The 22709-nt window shown below is 39.5% G+C and overlaps 1 protein-coding gene across 2 annotated transcripts in view; it reads right to left on the bottom strand.

Moving 5' to 3' along the window:
• The window catches only part of HIBADH (3-hydroxyisobutyrate dehydrogenase), a 94716-nt gene that overhangs the window by 12343 nt on the left and 59664 nt on the right, over positions 1 to 22709 (bottom strand). For both annotated transcript variants that reach the window (XM_006088758.2, XM_023753834.1), the window contains exon 5: positions 186 to 319. In XM_006088758.2, coding sequence (XP_006088820.1) covers positions 186 to 319 — 134 coding nt within the window. The remainder of the gene's footprint in view (positions 1 to 185; positions 320 to 22709) is intronic.

Below are 22709 nucleotides of genomic sequence, written 5' to 3'. Positions count from 1 at the left end.
GTCTGTTTAATTCCAACACGAATGAAGGGAATTTATTTCAAATTAATTTAAGAAAACTTGGGCCAACAAAACATACACAGATTGAACAGAGTAAGCAGGAATAAGAACATGGTCAGGAATGAGAAATGAACATTAGCCAACTTTACACCATAAGCCAGGGCCATTAATATGAATGAACATGTTACCTGTCCGGTGCCAACAGCACCACAGTACACCACATTGGAGCCCATGCAGCCCAGCAACTCCTTGGCAGCAGCAAATTCCTCTTCGACTCCTCCCACCATGAACGTGAGGTTCCCAGACCGAGCAGCTCCCACACCTGAATGGTTTGGGGTAAAGCCAGAGTGAAATGAGAGACAATCCCCAAACCAAATGAAAACATCTTGCTTTCAAATTATATTTGTCAGGTATGTGCAAGACACTCTAAATTTCTCCTGGAATATTTTAATAATCAAGTATCAAGTAGGTTAATCACAAGCCAAAAGAGGCAGATTTAGTCAAACCCTCAATTCATCTTAAATATTTAGGCACGATCATGGCAGGACAGACCTAGGAATTTGAAATGTGAATTTTATCATTCCCATGCATCTCTTATGCCCCTAAGAAACCTACTCAGTAACAGAAAGTGTATGAAAAAGGTCATCTGTGCCCCAACCAGCATGGGAACAGCCAGGGGAGTTTACTGCCTGAGTCTGAAATTGGGTCTCTGGCTCACACGCTTGCTCTCCACACATTATCTACAGATGAGATCCATGAAGAGCGTCCGGCTCTTTCTCCCATAAACAAAGTAGGCATTTCAGTAAGAAAATAGTTGCTTACTTAGAGTGATTACAATGATGTGCACTTTTCAATATTACTTGATTTTTCTTTTATCTCCTGCTATCTACCTTTTGGGTAATTCATTCCTAGTGATATGGACAGGAAGAAGAAATAACACTGGTTTTGCCAGTCCTTAGCATCTTTTTACAAGAGTCTGATGCATGTTCATTAAATGATAATGAGTGAAGGAACAACTTCTACTTTAGCACAGAAAATATGTCCTAGACTTACCCTAAAAGAGTGGGAAGAGGGGGTGGCAGGGGAGGGAGCTTTATTCATCCACATTTTTATTAACTGTAAAATAAAACCAAGGGTATTATTACTGTTTTTGGTATTAGAGAAATCTTAATTCAAAGTTTTCGAGTTAGGTTTTGTTGTTCAAATCCAGGAAAGTATGAGAAGAGCTATATTAGTACAATTTTTGCCTTTACAACTTCTTTTATAGTACAGCTAGGAATAAAGAAACCCTAATTGTCTGCACTATGTATCAAATCTGGCCATTAGAATAGACAGCTGCAAGTAATGGCCTACTTTTGAATTTAATTTATTCAATGAAATACATAGTTTTTATACATAAAAAGCCCAAGTGAGGAGAGCTTTATTTCATTCAAATTGTGAATATTTTGCAATTGCCAAATCAAGTAGCCTTTCTATTTTATAGGTCATGCTATTTTTAACTAATTATTAAAAGCAAAAGAAGTCAGCATTATGTTAGCCAAACAGTTTTGGAAGAGGGAGTAGCCACATGTGAAGGCCTGAGAGGCTCATACATACAGTTAAATTACATTATTTCAAAATATTTTCAGACACACTTCAGAGTTGATTATGTACAAAACCCCAATTATAACAAATGCTTTTAATTAGCTAATCTGTGTCATTTGACCATTCTGATAACATTGACGTTTAAGTGACTATCATTTTTTTAGTTTCTAATTTATTTCACCAAGATGGTAGATCGTTAATGTTTTACAATTATTCTTCTCAATTTCTATAGCCATTTTTATTTAAACCACATAACCACTCTTACTTTTAATCCTGTTGATCTGACTTAGAGAAATTAGGCAGACAATTTAAGTCAAAGCTTACAAACAAATCCAACACTATCCATCATAGGTCACTAGCTTTGTATCCAGATTACAGACTGCTAAATAGCTTCAGAGAGTCATTTATTAAAGGAAAAATTAATGCTGACAATGGTTCTCAGCTGGTTAATCTTTTGACAGGTGTACTTTCTCACTTGTTCAAACACATATTTCAAAAAGAAGAAATAAGTTACTTAAGCAAGAGAAGATCACGAAAGCAAGACTAATTCATCTTTTAATTCAGAGGTCTGTGGTATTCCTACTCTTTCTTGCTCTCAGTGTGGCGGTATAATTATTTCCGACTATCATAGCCTACATTCCAATGTAAGGGTCTAAAGTGGGTAATTCTAAAGTTCTGGCATTCATTGAGACTGAATCCTATCTTTCCATACATATTCGTCTAACCATACAATATTATCAAACCTAGTCCCACTGCAAAGGCAAAATTCAGACCTAAATGATCCTAAAATGAATGTAACCCTTTTGAGCTTAGAAAATAATATCTAGAAAGTTGGAACTCTAAAGCTGTGTAAGACATCTTATAGATTTCAGAAGACAATGTACACATTTTAATGTTTATCAATAATAAATAAATTTATTACATTGCCATGCAATTTTAAATAATTCAAGCCCACTTCCCCAAATAGAAAAACATGGAATATACACTCAGGGAACTGCTAAAATATTGGGAGAAGTATTTATTTTATCTTATATTCTAGTAATTGTATGTACAAAACCAAAATACATCGAGTGCTTAATTCTATTACAGCATTTACTGCGCCTTATTAAAATATTTTATTTTCTTACCTGATTCCTCCATTACTCTATAAGCTCTGACAAGGTCAGCACTGGGTCTTGTTTATGTCAGCATTCCCATTAGCTACCATGGTGCATGATACATTCAATAGCCGGTTGTTTGGTAAATAAATTTCTGAACATAGTTGAAGGAGTAAAGGATCCAGAATGGAATATCTGGTTTGGGGATGTGCCCCTTGCTGGCTGTTATTATAAACAAATGACCTATCCCCCTTGCTGGCTGTTATTATAAACAAATGACCTAATTTCTCTGAGTCTCAGTGTATAAAAAATGGGGAAAGCATTAATAACTTCTGCATTAATAACTTCTGAAAGTAGCTGTGAATATATGAACATATGTTGTAAAATACAAAATACTATTTAAATGTAAGTCCTTTATACTTCACTAGAGGCCTGGTGCACAGATTTGTGCACGGGAGGGGGGGGATCCCTCAGCCTGGCCTGCGCCCTCTCGCAATCTGGGACCCCTTGGGGGATGTCCGACTGCCAGTTTAGGCCCGAATGAGCAGTGCACCAAGCCGCAAGTGGCCAGGGAGGAGCCTGAGCTGGTGTTGGGCACAGCGCCACTCGCACTCATCCCAATCGTGCTCATCCCAGCCCGCTGAGCCTGCTGCCAGTGCCACTCAGGGGATGCTGCGGCCACTGCGCTTGCCAGCGTGAGCCCGGCTTCTGGCTGAGCAGCACTCCCACAGAGCGCACTGACCACCAGCGGGCAGCTTCTGCATTGAGCATCTGTCCTCTGGTGGTCAGTGCACGTCATATTGACCAGTCATTCCATCGTAACACTTAGGCTTTATTTTACAACTTCAGTTGGTGAGGTGGGAGTTTAATCTTTACCTATGTAATACCTGGAGTCCTTTCAAATTTGGTTATCTAAGCCGTTGTCTTCTCTAGGATAATTTTAGCCTCTCTGGCTTAATCTTAGCTGGCTGGAGGTGGACCTATGAACAATGCAAGCAGGAGGCCAAGCTAGGAAACACGAACGTGGCCCATGGCCAGTGATGTCCCGATGACAGTGAAGTCCTCCTGGGACATCTTTCAGTGGCAGCACAGTGTATGGGAAAGTGACAAGAATGATGCCCTTGTTTGGTTTCATTCACTCAACAAAATTAACCTACTAAGAATCAAGCCCTGTTGCTTATGGATGAATAGCCTATATCCCTGCTCCTAAGAAGTTACAAACTTGTGATCCAACCACTTCTCTCCTTATCCATCACTTCCACCCTGGACTGAGCCATCACTGTCTCTCGCCAGGACTATTGTAACAGCCTCCTTCTTGGTCTCCCTCCAGCTCTTGCCTCCAATCTATTCTCCATGCAACAGCCAGAGGGATCCTTTTAAAACATAACCTAGTTTATGTTTCTTCCCTACTCTCAAGCCTCCAACGCACTCCATCTCCTCAGTATGAAATCCAAGGTCCTACAAAGCCAACCTCTCCCATCTGTTTCACACCATCTTCTTCAAGGCTTACTGCTTTCCAGCCACCCTGGCCTCCTTGTTGTTCCTGAAACAGGTCAAGGACATTCCCATCTCAAAGCCATGCACTTGCTATTCCTTTTGCCTGGAATATTTTCTCCTAGATATTCATGACTTGTTTCCTTCACTTCATTCAGGTTTCTTCTCAAAATTCATTTCTTCAGAGAGGCCTTGCCTGACCAAGTTAATAATCTAAAATGGTACCCCCTCACTCTCTACCCTCTTTTCCTGCTTTAATTTTGACAGCATTTATTACCCGCCACCTGTTTACTTAAATGTCTCTACTTAACTGTTTCTGGTCGTGTATTCCTCAATAGCTCCATGAGAGTAGTGACTCTGTTGGCTCATTCACCCCACATTCACAGTGTCTTGCACATAAGAGATGATCAGTAAATACAGTATTTGTTCAAAGAAAGGGGGAGGAGGCAGCAATGACAAAGGGAAGTTATTCTTCCTGAAGCACTCCTATGTTTATGTGCCTGCAAAAAGGAGAGCTATGGAACTCATTGCATTTTTCCTTTTTGTTTGGAGTCATAAGAAGCAATAACTTTCTCTTCTATCTCTTTAGTTTCTGATTTTTTAATTTTTATTTTTCTTGTCAATGAATTCTAACTACTTCCCTGGTTTCTTCCTCTACCCCCTGCAATAAAAACTATGATGCTACACATACTGAAAACACTCTACAGAGGCTGGGATGTGCAATGATTCTTCATGCATCCATGACTCACCTGGGCTGTTCCCTCATATGAAATTTCCTTCCCTTCCCTCTTTGCCTGGCTAATTCCTGCTTATCTTTCAAGACAACTCATGTCAACTCTGAGAAGCAGTTCATGACCATGACTCCCTTTCTCTATTCTTATAACATTCCTAGTAATAGCTCCAATAATAAAGCACTTCTAATCAATGTTTTCTTCTGGGGTGCCTCATTAAGATCCTTCTAGGCACGAGCTGTTTGATTCTTAGCACCCAGCACACAGCATTTCTCTGATAAACAGTTATTGTCTTTTTAGGAGATAGGCAGTGAAGAAATCAATGATTAATAAAAATGACCAAGAATACTAATTAAGACTAAGTAAGACAATGTTTTCTAGCTTATCATAAAAGCTCAACTTTCATTTATGGTTGCATAATCACGCACAAGCATAAGTGCACATGTATAAAGACATTATCATGAAGACATAAAATGAAGAACATCTGATCTGAGTTAACAGACCTGGAGTGAAGGTCACACCGCTTGGACAAGTTACAATACCTTTCAATCTAAATTCCTCTACCTGAACATGGTGATAAAAACATTGGCCACACTTACTTTGAAGCTCAAATGAAAGCATGCATTGAAAAGATATTTTACAGTTATCATCCAAATGTTATGAAAAATTAAACAGAGCAAGTAAATCTACTTGGCTTGAACATGTCAAAATCTCTGGCCTAACAGTAGCAAAGAACTGGAATCTGGAATTCAGTCTTACTGAGAAGCGGAACCAAGAGTTGTGACAGAAAAACTATTCTGCAAGAGTTGCTAACTTAGAATAACCCGTAGAACTCAAAATAGGACATCACTTTCAATTCTATGGCTACTGGGAAGAGGCCTTCAAATCCAAAGAGGGAAGAGAGACAGGAATCTAAAACGTACATTAAATGATATGCTGACACATGCCAGCGTGGAAATGAGGATGCCCACTCCCCCAGGCAGCGTGGAAAGGAGGACCACCACACCCCTACCCAGTCCAGAGTCAAGGACACCCAACTCCAGCTCAGTCCACACTAGTATGGCCCTGGGGGCTCCCCCACCACCCACAGCCGCAGCAGCACCAGCAGCGGTGGTGAGACCCCAGCCTCCTCCTCTGGCCACAGGCAGATGGTAGGTAGGAGGATCTTCAGTTTTTTTCTTAAGATTCATGTCTTGGAGGCTATCTACTAACAGGCAGCATCTCAAAAGGACAAGAGTCAAGCCAATATAATTTTTTAAGATTGTGGATGGCTAGAGGCTGGACACAAACAGCTGCAGGTGAGAGCGGTGCCAGACATACACGCCGTGTGTGCAAGGTGAGAGGACTTGGTCCAGCGACCACGGAGGTGTGCACACTGCCGAGTTCTCTGCAGGGGATTTGCATCAGGAGGGTATCTGACATCTCCATGGCCTTCAGAAGTGTCTGATCCAAAATACCTCCTGAGCTGGGAGGACGGCCTGGAGTGCCCTGGTGGTCAAGAGGAGAGGCTGCCCTTGATGAGGGTCAACCCCTCAGCCCCACCTGAATGAAACTTCAGAGACTAGACTATTTTTCCTGGGGCCCTTCTCCCTCCCCTGCTCTCCTTTGCTCCCATATTTGTGGGAGTTATTAAAATACTTGGTTCTCGCAAATTTTTTAATAAACTGGAAACTCCAGAAAAAAACTAGATATGTCTTTAATACTGTAAAAATCTTGCCACCAAAGCACTCTCATTGATATATAGCAAAACGTAGTAAATCACTTAATTTACTCAAAAGAACTTAAATGTTTTAAGCAGTCTGCCATCAAAAGAGACCAAGAAGGGGACCAATGGGACTGGGATTGCAATGTGAGCCGTCTTTAAAATGCAATTGTTCTAATCATTTTCTACAGATGCAGCCTCACAAGGGGCTGCTGTCACAGGGACCATTTACGACTTGTTATGGTGTCTCTATTGTTTACCAGCGACATTCGCTGAAAAAGGCGACAGCTGGGACAGAAAGCTGCTACTCAACGAACAATATAATCCCGTGAAAGTAATCAACAAATTTAAGGGTGTTAATTAACTTTACACTTTATCATGTTCAATTAGTTGTCCTTTCTAGAAAAGATTGCCGTGCACAATCAGTTTAGAGCGTGCCATGTTTGATTTGTAAGTGATCACTGTTTCTGTTTCAGAGTCCATGTCAGATGTTCTCCTGGGTTTTGGTGACACAGATGAATGGCTCTGCACATGTTAGGGGGTGATCTGGTTTAACATAAGCCAACATAACATAACCCCTTGTTAACACTATCTCTGTATTATCCAAGCTGGAAACGGAAGAGCAAAAACTCAGTACTATTCTGGAGTCAGATAAACAAAGTTTAGTTTGTTTTCCTGAAATAAACAAAGACACAAATACATGGAGAATTAAACAATTTTTCATCATTATTTTTCAAAATAGGACTTGTCTTTCAGGGGCATGTTTGGGATCATTTCCTCCCAGCAAGATCTCAAAGCTCTGCTACATTATGCAGAGAGCACCACCGTATCCTCAGACTTTGCATAATGCACAGCTTTCTCCATGGCAGGTGAACAAATGCTAGGGATGTGCTGTTAAGTACTGGCTGGTGTTAAATTCTAGAATGTGACTTTTAAATCCAGAATCTGTATTGTATAAGAGTGGAAAACCTGCAGGGAAGTATATTAATCTATGAATGCAATGCGCCTTTTCGTTTACCTTTAGTGCACCTGTTCCTACTTGCTAATAAGACAAGGAAAAGCTCATGATGGAGTGACACTATATTCAGTATTGCATTTTAATGAAAGTCACTACAGTTCCTCTGAACTGATAGAGCTTTGCATCAAAATATTTCCTAAGTCATTGATGAGGTAAACAAAACCCAAAACTAAGGTTTGGCAGGAGATGTCTATCTTTAAGCAAACAAAAGCAAGGGACATGCATCTATCTCTTAAAACACACCTAAATACATACAATTTTGAAACATCTTCACAAAGCTAAATCTTGCTCTTCTACACTAGCTGTGTCCTTCACAATACAAATTACACACATATAAATAAGCTACAGCTGGTTAGCTAGTGATGGCAGACACAAGGACAAGCTGAACTACTTCAAAATAGAAAAGTTGTTAATGCTGAAAGCTAATAATGTCCTAAGTTAAATATTAAAGAAGGAAATTATAGGCTATATCTGAAACAGCTGAAACCACAATACAGCATAGCAGAAAACATCCGTTTTCTGCAGAAGATCTGCAGGGAGAAGGGAAGCGGTCGATAGATCCTTAAATTGGAAGCAATAGCCGTTCTTCTACCCCAAGTTGGCAGCTGCTCCATTTGCAGACCTGGTTCATTATTTACCCATAATGACCATCAAGCTGCAGTCAAAGTCAGATCACAACAACTGTCAGCAGCTCTTTTAATTAGCCTTGTTTGAATTCAGATAAATATCACAATAGACCTGCTTATGCTGAAAGAGCAACAGAATGTTCCGCCTGGCGCTGGGCTGGCTTGAGCAGGAAGGACCAGCGCAGTACGGAGGCCGTCAGACAGAAACGCAGAGTGGGGTTTTGCAAGGGTGGGTGGGGTAAATCAGAGAATGAATTGGTTTGCTTTTCACTTATTTTGAAAATCAGTTGAAAATGAATTCTCTGACATTCACCCCAATTCTAGATGGTGGATAACACTGGATTGCAATGAAGCACGAGGCTCCTGAAAGCTAAGTATCTGCAGTCCAAGGGAAAAGTTAACTTAATGCCTGTGGAGAATGTGATTTTCAAAACTCCCATCTTGTAGATAATGTATCTTCCAGCTTTAAAAATCATTCTTAATAGCCAAATAAGAAATCTTGCATTCAATAGCTTACAACTTAAATGTCCTTCTATTTTACTTTTTTTAGAAGTTGCATTATTTTCTACCTTTTTCTGTGACAGGAATCAGATATGTACCTATACATTTTCTATACACTCCTTGCCTTCAGAATTAACAATCACAAGGTAAAACAAGGCTAGTAACTCAATTCTGAGCAATCCAATTACTGCCATATTTCACCCCACTCTGGGAGTTTTCCCCCCGCTCCAGTTTGCCTGAAAGAAAAACAAGTGTTATTCAAATCTATCTTATTATTTTGTTGTTTGAGCACTGATGGCTGAAGAGAGGTATACTGAAGTATCCTACTATGATGGTGGAACTTTTATCAAGTTTTCCTGTGGTTCCACACTTGTTTGCTTTTTTCTTTTTGGTAATTTTTTAAAATATAGTTTTATTGATTTCAGAGAGAAAGGGAGAGGGAGATAGAAACATCAATGATGAGAGAGAATCACTGATTGGCTGCCTCCTGCACACCCCCCACTGGGAATTCAGCCTGCAACCTGGGCATGTGCCCTGACCAGGAATCGAACCGTGACCTCCTGGTTCATAGGTCGACGCTCAACCACTGAGCCACGCGGGACAGGCTTTTTTGGGGGTAATTTTATTAGGTACAGTACATGATGTTTTTAGAGCATGTCTGCTGAAGTTTTCCTTTAGATGATAATGTCTCTATTTCACTTCCACTCATGAAAGATACTTGCCATATATAGAATTCTGGTTTCAGCACTCTGGATATGTTGTTCCACTGCCTTCTGGGCACTTCCTGGCTTCTCTAGAATCTTTCAAAACACTGTTCCCCTGTACTGTATCATTTTTCTCTGGCTGCTTTCAAGATTTCTTTCTTTTTCTCTGGTTTTCAGTAGTGTGATCATGATGGATCTGGGCATGGATTTCTTTGAGTTTCTCTTGCTTCTGGCTGAGCTTGTTGTATTTGTAAGTTTGTCCTTTGTCAAAATAGGGTAGCTTTCACAGTCATGTTTTCTTCAAGTATTTTTTTTCTGCACCTCACTCTCTCAGCTCCTTATAAGCTCTAGATGCTGGACCTTCACACCTTTTCATATTATCTCACAGGATCCTGGGGCTTTGTGCACCCCCCCCCACCCCAAGTCTTTGTTCTCTCTTTTGTTCAGAATAGATATGCCACTTCTATCTTCATAATTGATTTCAGAAAGGAAGGGAATGGGATAGATAGAGACATCAATGAGAAATCACTAGTCGGCTGCCTCCTGCACACCCCCCACTGGGGATCAAACCTGAAACCCTGACCAGGAATCAAACCATGACTTCCTGGTTCATAGGTTGGTGCTCAACCACTGAGCCACACAGGTTGAGCACCACTTCTATCTTCTTTTTCACGTACTCTATCCTTTGTAAGATCCATTCTGCTTTTGAACAAATTCAATAATTTTTTTTTTAATTTCTGGGTACTGTATTTTTTAGTTATAAAATTTCAATTTGGTTCGTTTTTATAGCTCTATTCTGTTACTTCTTGGAACATGGTTGTAATAGCTGTTTTTAAAGTCACTGCCTGATATGAAACATGTGTAATCTCAGGGTTGGCATCTTGACTGTCATTTCACTTGAGAATTTATCAGACTTTCCTGGATCTTTCTATGTCAAGTAATTTTTCATCATACTGTAGACATCTGGAATATTGCATGTTATGAGACTCTGGGTCTTATTCAAATTCTATGAAGAATTTTATGTTTTGCTTTTTGTCCATTTGTTTGTTTTACCAGGCAATCAACCTGGTTATGGTCAAGCTACAAATCGCAACCTGCCTTCTGGGTGCTATGGGTCCAAAGTCAGTTCAGTTACGAAGTATTTGAATCTGTCCTACATGTGCATCAGCCAGGGGCCAGTCTGACACGTGGGAGGCTGTCTACCCCATAGTTAAGTTCTTAAGTCTTTTGGGGGATGCTGTATGGCTCTGGGGTGGTCCCCAAAGTACATGTAACATTATGGGACCCCTTTCGTGAGTTCTCGGTGAACCCCAACACTCCAGTACCCCCACACTTCCAATCTTCTCCTCCTGATCCTCTAGCTATAAAGTCCTGCAATTTCTGTAGTAGGTTAGTCTCTGGGGCCAAGGAGCAGAAGAATAAAGATAATAAAAGCATCAGAGATTCCTCCACACTTGGACCATATTCCTCTGGTCAGAGAGAAGGATTCTCTTCCCTCAAAATTTTAAGTGTATGCACAGCCACCACTGCCACCACAGGAGTAAGGCTTGTCTTGTGGCAGAGCTGGGAGGAAAAAAGAGTATTTATCCCCCACTCTTTCTGTCTCATAGGCCCCTCCTTTCTGCCCCTTGGCCTAGAAAGCTCCCCTCTTAAAACTCCCCCCTCTCCCACTCATGCACAGTTCCAGAATTCATGTTGCCTTTGAAGCCAAGCTGGGAGATACAAAGAGGGGAAGAGGGCTTCAGGAAATCGCTGGCAGAGCTTTTACACCTCAGCTTCTGTTTTCCTTTTCCAATCTATTATCATTTACTTTTCAGAGTCCTCAAATAGCTGTTCTGTCCAAGGTTTTTGTTACATTCATTAGGAGAAAAGGGCAAAGTGTTCTCACTCCATCTTAACCAGAACAGGAACCTACCCATCATTCTTGAAGAAAAGTTTTGCTGAATGAAAATTCTAAGTTGACAAGTTATCTGTCAGTACTTTGTCCATATTATTCCACTGTCTTCTGGCTTCCATTGTTGCTCTTAAGAAGTCTGAAATTTACACAAAAGACTACATATTGTATGAATCCTACATACATATTTACTTTTATTGTTACGTGAGAGTCTAGATTAGACAAAACAATAATAATAGAAAGTAAATCAGTTATTACCTTGAGCTGGGGGAAGGGAGTGACTACAAAGGGGCATGAGGGAACTTTCTTGGGTGATGAAAATATTCTATATTTAATTATGATGTTTATGATACAATTGTCCAAACTCATTTCTAAACTTAAAATGAGTGAACTGAACACAAATTATACCGCAATAATTCTGAAGGGCAGGAGGAAGACTGGTATCTGTCTGTTGTTCTTTTGTAGGTAATCTGTCTTTTCTTTCTAGTTGTTTTAAATATTTCTCTCCTTATTGGGATTTTCCAATTTTACCACAAGTACATAGTAAGATTTCTTTTTCTTTAACTACTATTTGGTGTACCTTGTACTTCCTGTTTCTGTGGATTTATGTCTATCCTAGAAAATTCTCAGACATTATCATACTGACCATTTCCCACAATTTCACTTGGAACTCCAATCAGATGCATGTTTGACTTTTTTCTTTCTAGCCATGTACACATGTCTCTCAACCTTTCTTTCATATTGTCCATCTCCAAGTCTTTCTGTACTACATTGGATTATTTCTCTAGATCTCTCTTCCTATTTACTAATTCTCTCTTCAGTGCCCAAAGACCATTTAACTCATCTATTGATTTTTAAATTTCAATGATTTTCTACCTAATTTGATAGTCCCTTGTTCCTTGTTCATTTATATTCAATTCTATCTTTTATTTCTTTAAATGTTTTATATATAGTCAGTTTACATTCTGTTTTGGAAATTTTAGTATCTGTAGTTCTTAGGAATTAAATTTGTTCCTATTGACTCTTGGTCTAATGACTTGTTTTATGTGTCTGAATTTTTTTTTGGAGCTCATATTTACTGTGCTTAATATTTGTGAATTTTGCCAGTTCTGGGTTGAGGATTTTCTCCAGAGATAATTTTTATTCATTCTGTGGGTGACAGGCCTTTCCAACTCAGAAGACCTTAATTTTATTAGTTGGATATTTTTCCAATTGGGTGAGCTAAATTTGAACTCTATACCCGTGGGATCACACCTACTGTTTCAAAGATTCAGGGGAAACTATTTTATTTCCCAACCTATAACCAGCACAGTCAGATTTCCTAATTAGTTTCTTTCACTAGCAGGCAGATTATCCACAGGCCACCCTTTTCCCTGGGGAAATGGCCTCTAGTTATTTTGGTTTTTGGGGGGAAGAGCAATGGGAAGCAGAGGTCAGATTTCTCACTTTGTGTGAACACAGGGCCTAGCTTTCCATTACCCCCATGATTTTTCACCTATAAATATTAATCCCCTAAGCCCCTGGTTCCTGAAATTAACATGTGCCCTCCAGGATAGCCAAAGCTTCTAAAGCAGCGGTTCTCAACCTGTGGGTCGAGACCCCTTTGGGGGTCGAACAACCCTTTCACAGGGGTCGCCTAAGACCATCAGAAAACACATACATAATTACATATTGTTTTTGTGATTAATCACTATGCTTTAATTATGTTCAATTTGTAACTATGAAAATACATCCTGCATATCAGATATTTACATTACAATTCATAACAGTAGCAAAATTACAGTTATAAAGTAATTTTATGATTGGGGGTCACCACAACATGAGGAACTGTATTAAAGGGTCGCGGCATTAGGAAGGTTGAGAACCACTGTTCTAAAGGGTTTAGCACTCTAATTTCAGGTTACTAGTCAACTATTTGGTCACTGAGAATTTCCCTTATTTTTTTAGGAATTTGATATGCATTAAAAATATGGGTTGTTGTTGTTTTGTTAATTTATTCAACACCTGGGTGTTGTATGATAGCATAGTATTTTAATCCACCATACTGCCAGAAGCAGTAGATATCTATGTAAAGAAACAAAATGGGTCCTTAAATGTCAAAGGAAAGGTAGATTTTCATCTTATTTTTATACCAGGATATCCTTAACTCTTTTCTGATTATAAAACAGGTTTCACCTTTACCATTAGTACCTGTATTACACTAAAAATTTACAACAGAATATTGCTTTTATGGCATCTAATTTCACAAGTGAAATTAAGAAATTTCATCCAACTAGTGAATCAAGTTTATGAATATTTTCCATGAAAGTAATCTAAAATGAAACATTAGGTGCTTGAATCTCTAGATCACTTTAGTTTTGTGCTTTTCTATTTGTTTTATACATCTCATTCAAAATACTCTACATAAACTAAATATTTACTGAATATTTTCTATATACAAGGAATCTACTCTTGTCTCTTCAGGGTATACAAAAATAATTAAGACCAAATTCTTGCTCAAATTAAGTTTTGTGATCTTGACAAGAGTTACTGTATTATAACATTAACTTTAATACAAAGAAAATCAATTGCCGTTAAAATACTCAAAATTCAAAAGAGGGAAACATCACATTCCTTTGTGATGGAAAAGTAGGAGAGCCTTCACTAAAAAGATCACATCAATATGGGCCAGGAAAGATTATTAAGATTATGACATGCTGGCAGGAAATTATTTGGAGCAGAGAGAGAAATTCCGGTGAAGTGAATTGCAAAAGCAAGTATGTAAAGGTATATAAGTATGGGGTCTGTTCAGAAAATAGTAAGCACCTGAATTTGGAATCATTAAAACTTCATATATACTAACTCTCACTTAATCTTCCTCAAATACTCCTTTTGGTGCACCGGACAACACTCCAACCGAGGCACCTCACCAGGGAAAGCAAAAGGTTATTTTTAACTAAATTCTCAGTTTCTTCGAAATAGAGCTAGGCAAATACAAGGGACATCATTTCAAAGTATAAAATACATTTTCCTATCACTTAGGAGATTTAAAAAAAGAACTATCTGTATTCCCAGTGATATTGCAGACAGTCAAGAAAGGCAAGTTGACTGTTATTCCTTGTGTTCAGACAGAACTCATTTTACTAGACAAAGGCCTATGTTTTACCAAAAAATTTTCAGCAAAGTATATACCACCACCTTCCCTAATAGCAAGATCCTTAGCATTTAAAATTATTTTAATTTTAAAGGAATAAGATTATAAAGCTAGATACCGTGCCACATAGGGTTTTTTGGTTGGAAATTTTAGAGCCAACCAACTGGACTCAACAGAAATGCAATGTAGGTGAGGAGAGAACACAGGTGCACAAGGCACTACAATGCGAGGTGGCGTGGTAAGTGCCCTACGTGTAATGGTGGCTTATAGGAAGGGTCACCTGTACCTAAGGAGGATGCTACAGGAGGTTGGACTTAGAGTTTGACAGATAAAAAATGAGGAAGAGGTTAAAAACCCAGTAAAAAAAAATAGGCATAAACAAGAACCAGAGACGTAAGTAGAGGAGGTACATGATTAAGGCATGTGGACATAAATACTAAGAAACGAGTAGAAAAGCAAGTTGGATCCAGCCTGTGGAGGGCCCCGCATGGCAGGCTGAGAGGACTGGGCGGCTTGGGTGAACAATGTATCCGCTGTGTGCCTTGTGCAGCAGGAAGCAAACCTCAGCCCAGTGAGCACAGAAGCACAGCAGTGCCCAGCAGCCGGGGTGGGAAAGGCAACGAGAAGCAGAGGAAGTCTGAGCTGCCATGTGCTGTTATACCTGCTTTCTGAGCAGAATGCACAGGACTGTTTTCAAGAAGAGAGACATGTGCACTTGTTCAGTTTTAAACTATGATTTGGAGGCCTCCCTTGAGCAACCAGCAGAGCCTTTAATGAAGGAAACAAATGTTTATCACTTAAGTAGGGAAATCTGCCTTTTCCTGAATGGATTTGGGGCTAGACAGGCTAAGGCAGTGATGGCGAACCTTTTGAGCTCGACATGTCAGCATTTTGAAAAACCCTAACTTAACTCTGGTGCCGTGTCACATATAGAAATTTTTTGATATTTGCAACCATAGTCAAACAAAGACTTATATTTTTATATTTATTTTATATATTTTAATGCTATTTAACAAAGAAAAATCAACCAAAAAAATGAGTTCACGTGTCACCTCTGACACGCGTGTCATAGGTTCGCCATCACTGGTAAGGAGAGTCATCTCTCGCAGCAGAGGTGGCAGCAGCCGGAGCACACTTGCATGCATGCGTACAAGCTGCCCTTCACTGCTTGGCTCAGCCAGGGTTCCTTTCAGACATGCGTAAGAGTCACATTCTGCTACTCACTAATCAAGGCTGGGAAGCTTGAGAAAAAATATTCAGTCACTGAGGAAATAAAGCAGCTGATTCATATTAAAGTGGAAAGGAACCCAAAGAAGGGAGGTAAAAAACCAGGTGAAAAGAGCAGAGAGCAGGGATGGGGACAAAAGAAACCAAAAATGAAGCAAAAAGACTTTAGACAAGGGGAGGAATGGATCAGAAAGAACCATTACCTCTGTGATCACATAAATGTAACTTCCATTGACAGTGAATCTTTATTTTCAAAAGAACTTTTGGTCCATGAAAGGAGTGGAGGTGGTAACAAAGTTAATTACATCTCATAATTGGTAATTAAGATTAGATAACAATGCCTTTGGCAATGTACTACTCTAATGATGGAGGACCAGCATCTGAGAAATATAATAGTATATTAGCATAACCACATATGCAAAGTACATAGAACCACTGCCACAGTTAACGTGTCATTGAATGATTAAATATGAATTCATAATTAGAAAAATCCACACTGTAATTTATTGGCTTTTCTGACTGTTCTGGTTCATTAAAAGTTGATTACTAAACACTGACCTCTAGTGGCCCATAATTTTCTAATGCTACATTGTTTCTCTTAAAGAGTCAGCTTAGATTCCAAAAACCTATTTACCCTAAATAAGGCTCTTACTTTGAAGATGCTAATATCCCTTTTCTCTATAAAGGGAAATACTTCTTTTACCTACTCTTCCCTCCTTAAAATACATTCTGTTGGACAAATACAAAGTGCTAAAAAGCTCCCAAGTGTCATACATTCATTAACAAATCGTGACTGAGCACCTATCCTACATGCTTGGGTGTTTTATTAATACTTGGAAACTGACTCCATTCATTCTGTACCATCCAACCATAAAGTAAATCAACAGTAATACAAAAGTCATGCTACTATCTGTTCACTGCCTATACACATAGGACATACTGAAAACATTTTAACTTAAAATTCAAAGATGCTAGTAAGTTCAGGTTCATTGCATACCCAACTTCTGAGGTTTATCTTAAAAGGAAATTGCTTAGCAACTATAAAAAAGAAAAAACCTCACCACAATCTAGCTCATTTCTTAAATTTTTCTTAAAGAAGAGATTTATATAAAGACTTTTCAAAAAAATCTACTTCTATAGCACATAAATGAACTTTCCAATCATCATCTCTCCCTTAAAATACATATTTTTTAAAGTATCCATATGCCCATAGTGGTAATTTAAGTTAAAATTAAACCCAACTTACAAATCTGTAAACATATTTGCTTTTATTACCCAGGTGTACTCATTATTAACACAAGGTTCCAGAAAAGCTCATGATATGAAGAGACTTGGGTATGTTGGTAAAAGAATTATACATCCCTTCATGCCCTGAAATCAGTCAAAGTATTGATCCTGGTTCTCTAAAGCAGTGGCAACGCTGCAGCATCCTTACACAAAGTGACTAAGCCTCCAATAAATTTAAGATGTAAACAAAGGAAACTACATACCTCCTCATCTGCTATTTCTACAGAACACATGGGTATGGGTGCCGGTTGTTTTCTGTGATGATTTAATATAGTAGCTGGATAACGAGTTATACCTCTCCAAGAACCGAATCACCATTTAATTCTATTATCAACAGTTCATGACCCACCAGCACGAAATGTCAACCTGATTAATGTAAACACTGCTGACCTCAAAAACAAAAAACAACCCCTTACTCCTATTACTAGCATCTACTGTTCTTTAGTATTAAATTATAAAAACCAAATCTTTAAATAAAAACAATATTTTTAGAGAATTTGGTATGCAAATGTTGCTGAGTGGTATAGAGTTGGTAGGGTTCTGAAAAGATAGAGTTGAAAATAATACTTAAATATAAACATTTGTTACAACTGAGGGAAACATTTTTTGAAGGTACATGATTTTATAATTTCAATATGTCATTTAAAATATTTGTTTTACTTTCTTAGACAGCATACTACGGTTAGAATAAGATACCATTTTGGTTACAATGTTCACCATTAAACTCTTACTTCTTACACACGAATTTCAAAAATAACCAGAGGTAAGATCAGAAGGCTCTAAAAACACTGATTTTGGAATGACACATTTCTTTCCATGAGCAAAGGAGTAAGACTACTGGTATGAAATATTTCATTTTCTCGGTGTAGTTGTAGTATAGTCACTTGAAATTCAGCCTGTGTTTGTTTTACGCTATAGGCCATTTTTGATTGGAGATAAACCTGAAAGCCTGGCATTTCAGAAGAGAATATTTAACGCTGCCATTTAAGATTCCTGTGAGGTAACAGAAAAGTATACTTCCTCCATCAGGGTTCAGAAGGGCTCATTAGATCACAAATTGGACAACTGATTTTTACTAAAAACAGAAACAAATTTTTAAAAAAAAAATATTTATTGATTTCAGAGAGGAAGGGAGAAGGAGAGAGAGATAGAAACATCAATGATGAGAGAGAATCATTGATCGGCTGCCTCCTGCACACCCCCTACTGGGGAACGAGCCCACAACCCAGGCATGTGCCCTCGGCTGGAATCGAACCCGGGACCCTTCAGTCCGCAGGCTGACGCTCCATCCACTGAGCCAAGCTGGCCAGGGCCAGAAACAAATTTTTGTCACTACCGTGAGACAGGTTTTCGGTATATACAAAAAGAGAATTCAACCACTGCTTCTTTGTACCTGGTGTAGAGGCTGGGACTCTAAGAAAAGCATCTGAGAATAGGCAGAACAAGTCGAGATTCTCTACAAGTGAATGCAAACCTTCCTTTAAAAAAAAAATCAGGATCTGTATGGTAACCAAAAAGGTTTAACTTGAAACCAATATTAAGGAAACAATCGGACAAATTCAGAAGGAAGAAAATTCCATCAGACAAATAATACAGACTCCAAAACTGTAAGCCTCATGAAAGATTTTTTTTAAGGGAGAGTATGGGAACTGCTCTAGATGAAAGAAGGCTGAAGAAACATGACAATTGAATGTAATGCATGAACCTTTATTAGATAGTGGATCAAAGAAAAGAAAAAAGTCCAGTTATTTGGGGTATAATTGAGAAAATTTGAATATGGGCTATTTATTACATGACTCCGAATCAATGTCAAATTTCTTGTGATGGTAGTTTTGGAATGATATAGGAGAATGTCTCTGTTCTCAGGAGATTTATGCTAAAAGTCTATAGTTATGGGGTGAATGGTTTTGCCAAAAAGAAGTATTGGCAGGGGAGAGCCTATAAATTGAAATTAGGAATAGAACAAATAATTCAATAGAGTACTGATCCACATATAAATATAATCTCTTTGTACTCATTATTTAGAAATGTTTCATATGCATTCTATTTTTACCGTGTCTTTTTAAAAGGCAGGAGGGATAGTGCCCTTGGGGGTCCCCAATCTGTCTCTTGCTTCAACAGTGTTTGGAATAGACCCACAGCCCCGCCCTTCTTCCAGAGTCTTATCCAGTCACCACTCTCAGAACCACCGCCAAGACCAGCCAACACACTGGGTTTTTTCCCTACCTTAACTCCTTATTGCCGAACAACCATGAGCTCCCAAACTTGTCAGAATTGGAGGCTGCGGTCAACCACCTGGCCAACCTGCATCTGTGAGCCTCCCACATCTACCTCTCCTGGGCTTCTATTTTGACGGCAACAATGGGGCTCTAGAGGGCGTGGACCACTTCTTCCCTGAGTTGGCAGAGAAGCAGCGCAGTGGCCGCATTCTCTTCCAGGACGTGCTGAGGCCTCCCAAGATGAGGGGGCAAAACTCAGGACGCCATGGAAGCTGCCTTGGCCTTGGAGAGGAATATGCACCAGGCCCTCTTGGAGCTGCAGGCCCTGGGTTCTACCCCCCCCCCGCCCCCCCCCCCCCCACAGTCCCTCATCTCTGTGACTTCCTGGAGAGCCACTTCCTGGATGAGCAGGTGAAACTCATCAGGAAGATGGGTGACACCTGACTAACTCCTTGGGTGGCCCGCCCCAGGCAGGACTGGGCAAGTATCTCTTCGAAAGGCTCACCCTTAAGCCTGATTTTGGAGCCCAGAGGCCTTTGAGGGGCCCCTCTGCATCCCCTGGTGTCTGCCTTTTACCTGAACCTTTCCCAGAAACTACTAGCCATTTTTTTAACCACCCTGGAGCATTGGACTAAATAGAAACAATAAAGCTTTTTGTAGCAATAATAAAGGCAGGTCAGGGAGGAAAAATTCTGACCCAAAGACCAATACTCACATCTTGATTTACAAAAGATACTTTCTTGAAACATCTGAGTCAAATATCTATAAACTGAGTAATTCTTCATTAATTTACATTATTATAGGACTGAGTTACTCTGTACTCTGTCTCCATTTTTACAATCAGTACTGCATATGTATTTTCTTTCCCTAGTAGCTCTGTGTCTGTCCTGGTAATAGCTTTCCAAGTAAATGACTAACCACACTAACGGTGTTTGTTCTAGGGTACCTACCAGGGCATTACGTATAGAAATTACCTAGCTGAGTTCCATTTTAGGGTTGTTTTACAAATAAAAACTCAACCACCAAAAAAAAAAAAAAGCAGCTCGGTATTTTTATCCTCATGCTATTTGACTCAGAACAGCCCGGAGGGCTCACAGGCTATTTCTATAACACACTGCCATGCTATTGAGTTACAGCCCATGAAAATCCATAATGCTTACTTCCATACTTAAACCACACTGCAGTACATTTTCAAAATACATGGGAGTCTGTTTGAACAGCCACATTCCTATAAATTAGGATTTGGGGAAAAGAGAGAAAGAGAACCAGAGGTGTCAAGAAAATAAAACTCTTCCCCTGATTTTAATGGAAGAAATGTAAAGGTCGTAACAGATATTACTCAATATAAGAATCCCCTCCCCTGCCTTCTTAAACAGATGAGAAAAAGCGATGGTGCAGGAACTGAACTCAGGTCTTCTGAGCAGCAGTTGAATTAAAAAAAAGAGATTTGGGTTTCTACAGGTCCACTCTTTTGTGAAACTGCCAACCAATGAAATCCCTTTGAAAAGAAAAGCTTAAGCATGTAGAAATCAGAAAATTCCCATTTCTTAGTAACCAAAAATATCCAGGTAACTAGGATTATCTGCATAAAAAATTCCAGAAAAAAATTTCAGGTGCCCATATTTGTAGGAATTCAATAGAAAACTCTTTAAACCAATTGTTTAAAAATCCTCATCCCAGCACATGCTTGGAAAGAGGGAGAAAAAAGGGAGGGAGGGAGGGAAGGAGAGAGAGAGAGAGAGAGAGAGAGAGAGAGAGAGAGAGAGAGGGAGAGAAACACCCATGTGAGAGAGAAAAGTCAATCGGCTGCCTTCTGTAATCGCCCCAACCTAGGCCAGGGATGGAACCTGCAACCCAGGTAAGTCATGACTTGTATTTTCTCTGTGAAAGTAAGAAAGGTCATCATTGACTTTGGGGAAGGGCTCTAGAGGTTTGAAGAGAGAAGAGAAGGTATGAAATGACTGTTCAGGTGAGGGAAAAGGTGAATGAACGAAGGAAATGAACTGTCAAGCAGCATTAAGAGCCCACTGAGATTAGTGATCATTAATTTGAAAGTGAATCCAGGCCAAGACGGTCATCCATTTACTCCAAGGCAGGTGCAGGGGAAATGAAGAGTTGGACTTGACCATGGAATATAAACCAGGCAGGAAAGGAAGTCAGGACGTGAGCAGGACAGGGAGGAAGAGGCTGTCTATTATTCTGCTTCAGTTATAGCTCTGCCATGCACTGCCGTCAACTATATTATCTTCCTAATACAGTGGGGCCTTGATTTACGAGTGTCCCGACTAACGAGCTTTTTGAGATAACCAGCTGTCTCTTGGCGGATTTTTTGCATTGAGTTGATAGAGTAATTTGAGTTAATGAGCTCCTTAACGAGCTCCTTACCGAGCTCGGTCTCAGAACGAATTAAACTCGTAAGTCAAGGCCCCACTGTATTTGAAATGCTCTTCTTTTAAATTTACTCAATGCTTTTTCTTGTACAAAAGGTAGATTTCTTTTTTTTAAATATATTTTATTGATTTTTTACAGAGAGGAAGGGAGAGAGACAGAGAGTTAGAAACATCGATGAGAGAGAAACATCGATCAGCCGCCTCCTGCACATCTCCTACTGGGGATATGCCCGCAACCCAGGCACATGCCCCCGACCAGAATCGAACCCGGGACCCTTCAGTCCACAGGCCGACGCTCTATGCACTGAGCCAAACCGGTTTCGGCAAAAAGGTAGATTTCTTGATTAATTTGGTTCAGAAATGACCAAACGTAGCCTATAAACTTAGACTCTTATAGTTCAGGAGTTACTTCAGCATTTAAAGACCAAGACAGAATATCAATTTTCATTCCTACTAAAAAGGAAGGAGACTCTATTATAAGAAGAGATCTGGAAAAAGAGACCAATTAAAACAGATTTGGCTTCTTGTGTTCTCTGATAAAGGCAGATCCTCTAGAACAGCGGTTCTCAACCTGTGGGTCGCGACCCCTTTGGGGGTCGAACGACCCTTTCACAGGGATCTCCTAAATACATCCTGCATATCAGATATTTACATTACGATTCATAACAGTAGCAAAATTACAGTTATGAAGTAGCAACGAAAATAATTTTATGGTTGGGGGTCACCATAACATGAGGAACTGTATTAAAGGGTCGTGGCATTAGGAAGGTTGAGAACCACTGCTCTAGAAGGATTATGGTGCTAGATTTTGCCCCCAACTTTATTTAGAGTGAAGCATATTTATTTGAGAGAAGATAGACAAGGTGCTTCTTTTCTCTCTTTGGATATAATTAGTATTTGAGATTAGGAGCCAAAAGACTTACTGCTTTGATTTAGGATTTAGATTTATCTCTCTTTTAAAAAAATAAAATATATACATACACACACACACACACACACACACACTGGAGGCCCGGTGCACAAAATTCGTGCGGGGGGGGGGGGGGGCGTCCCTCAGCCTGGCCTGCACCCTCTCCAATCCAGGACTCCTTGGGGGATGTCTGAC

This window comes from Myotis lucifugus, unplaced genomic scaffold (genome assembly GCF_000147115.1).
Source record: "Myotis lucifugus unplaced genomic scaffold, Myoluc2.0 scaffold_52, whole genome shotgun sequence".
In the NCBI taxonomy this organism is placed as follows: domain Eukaryota; kingdom Metazoa; phylum Chordata; class Mammalia; order Chiroptera; family Vespertilionidae; genus Myotis; species Myotis lucifugus.
Note: the sequence above shows the minus strand (reverse complement) of the source record. Positions and strands in the feature narration are given on the sequence as shown.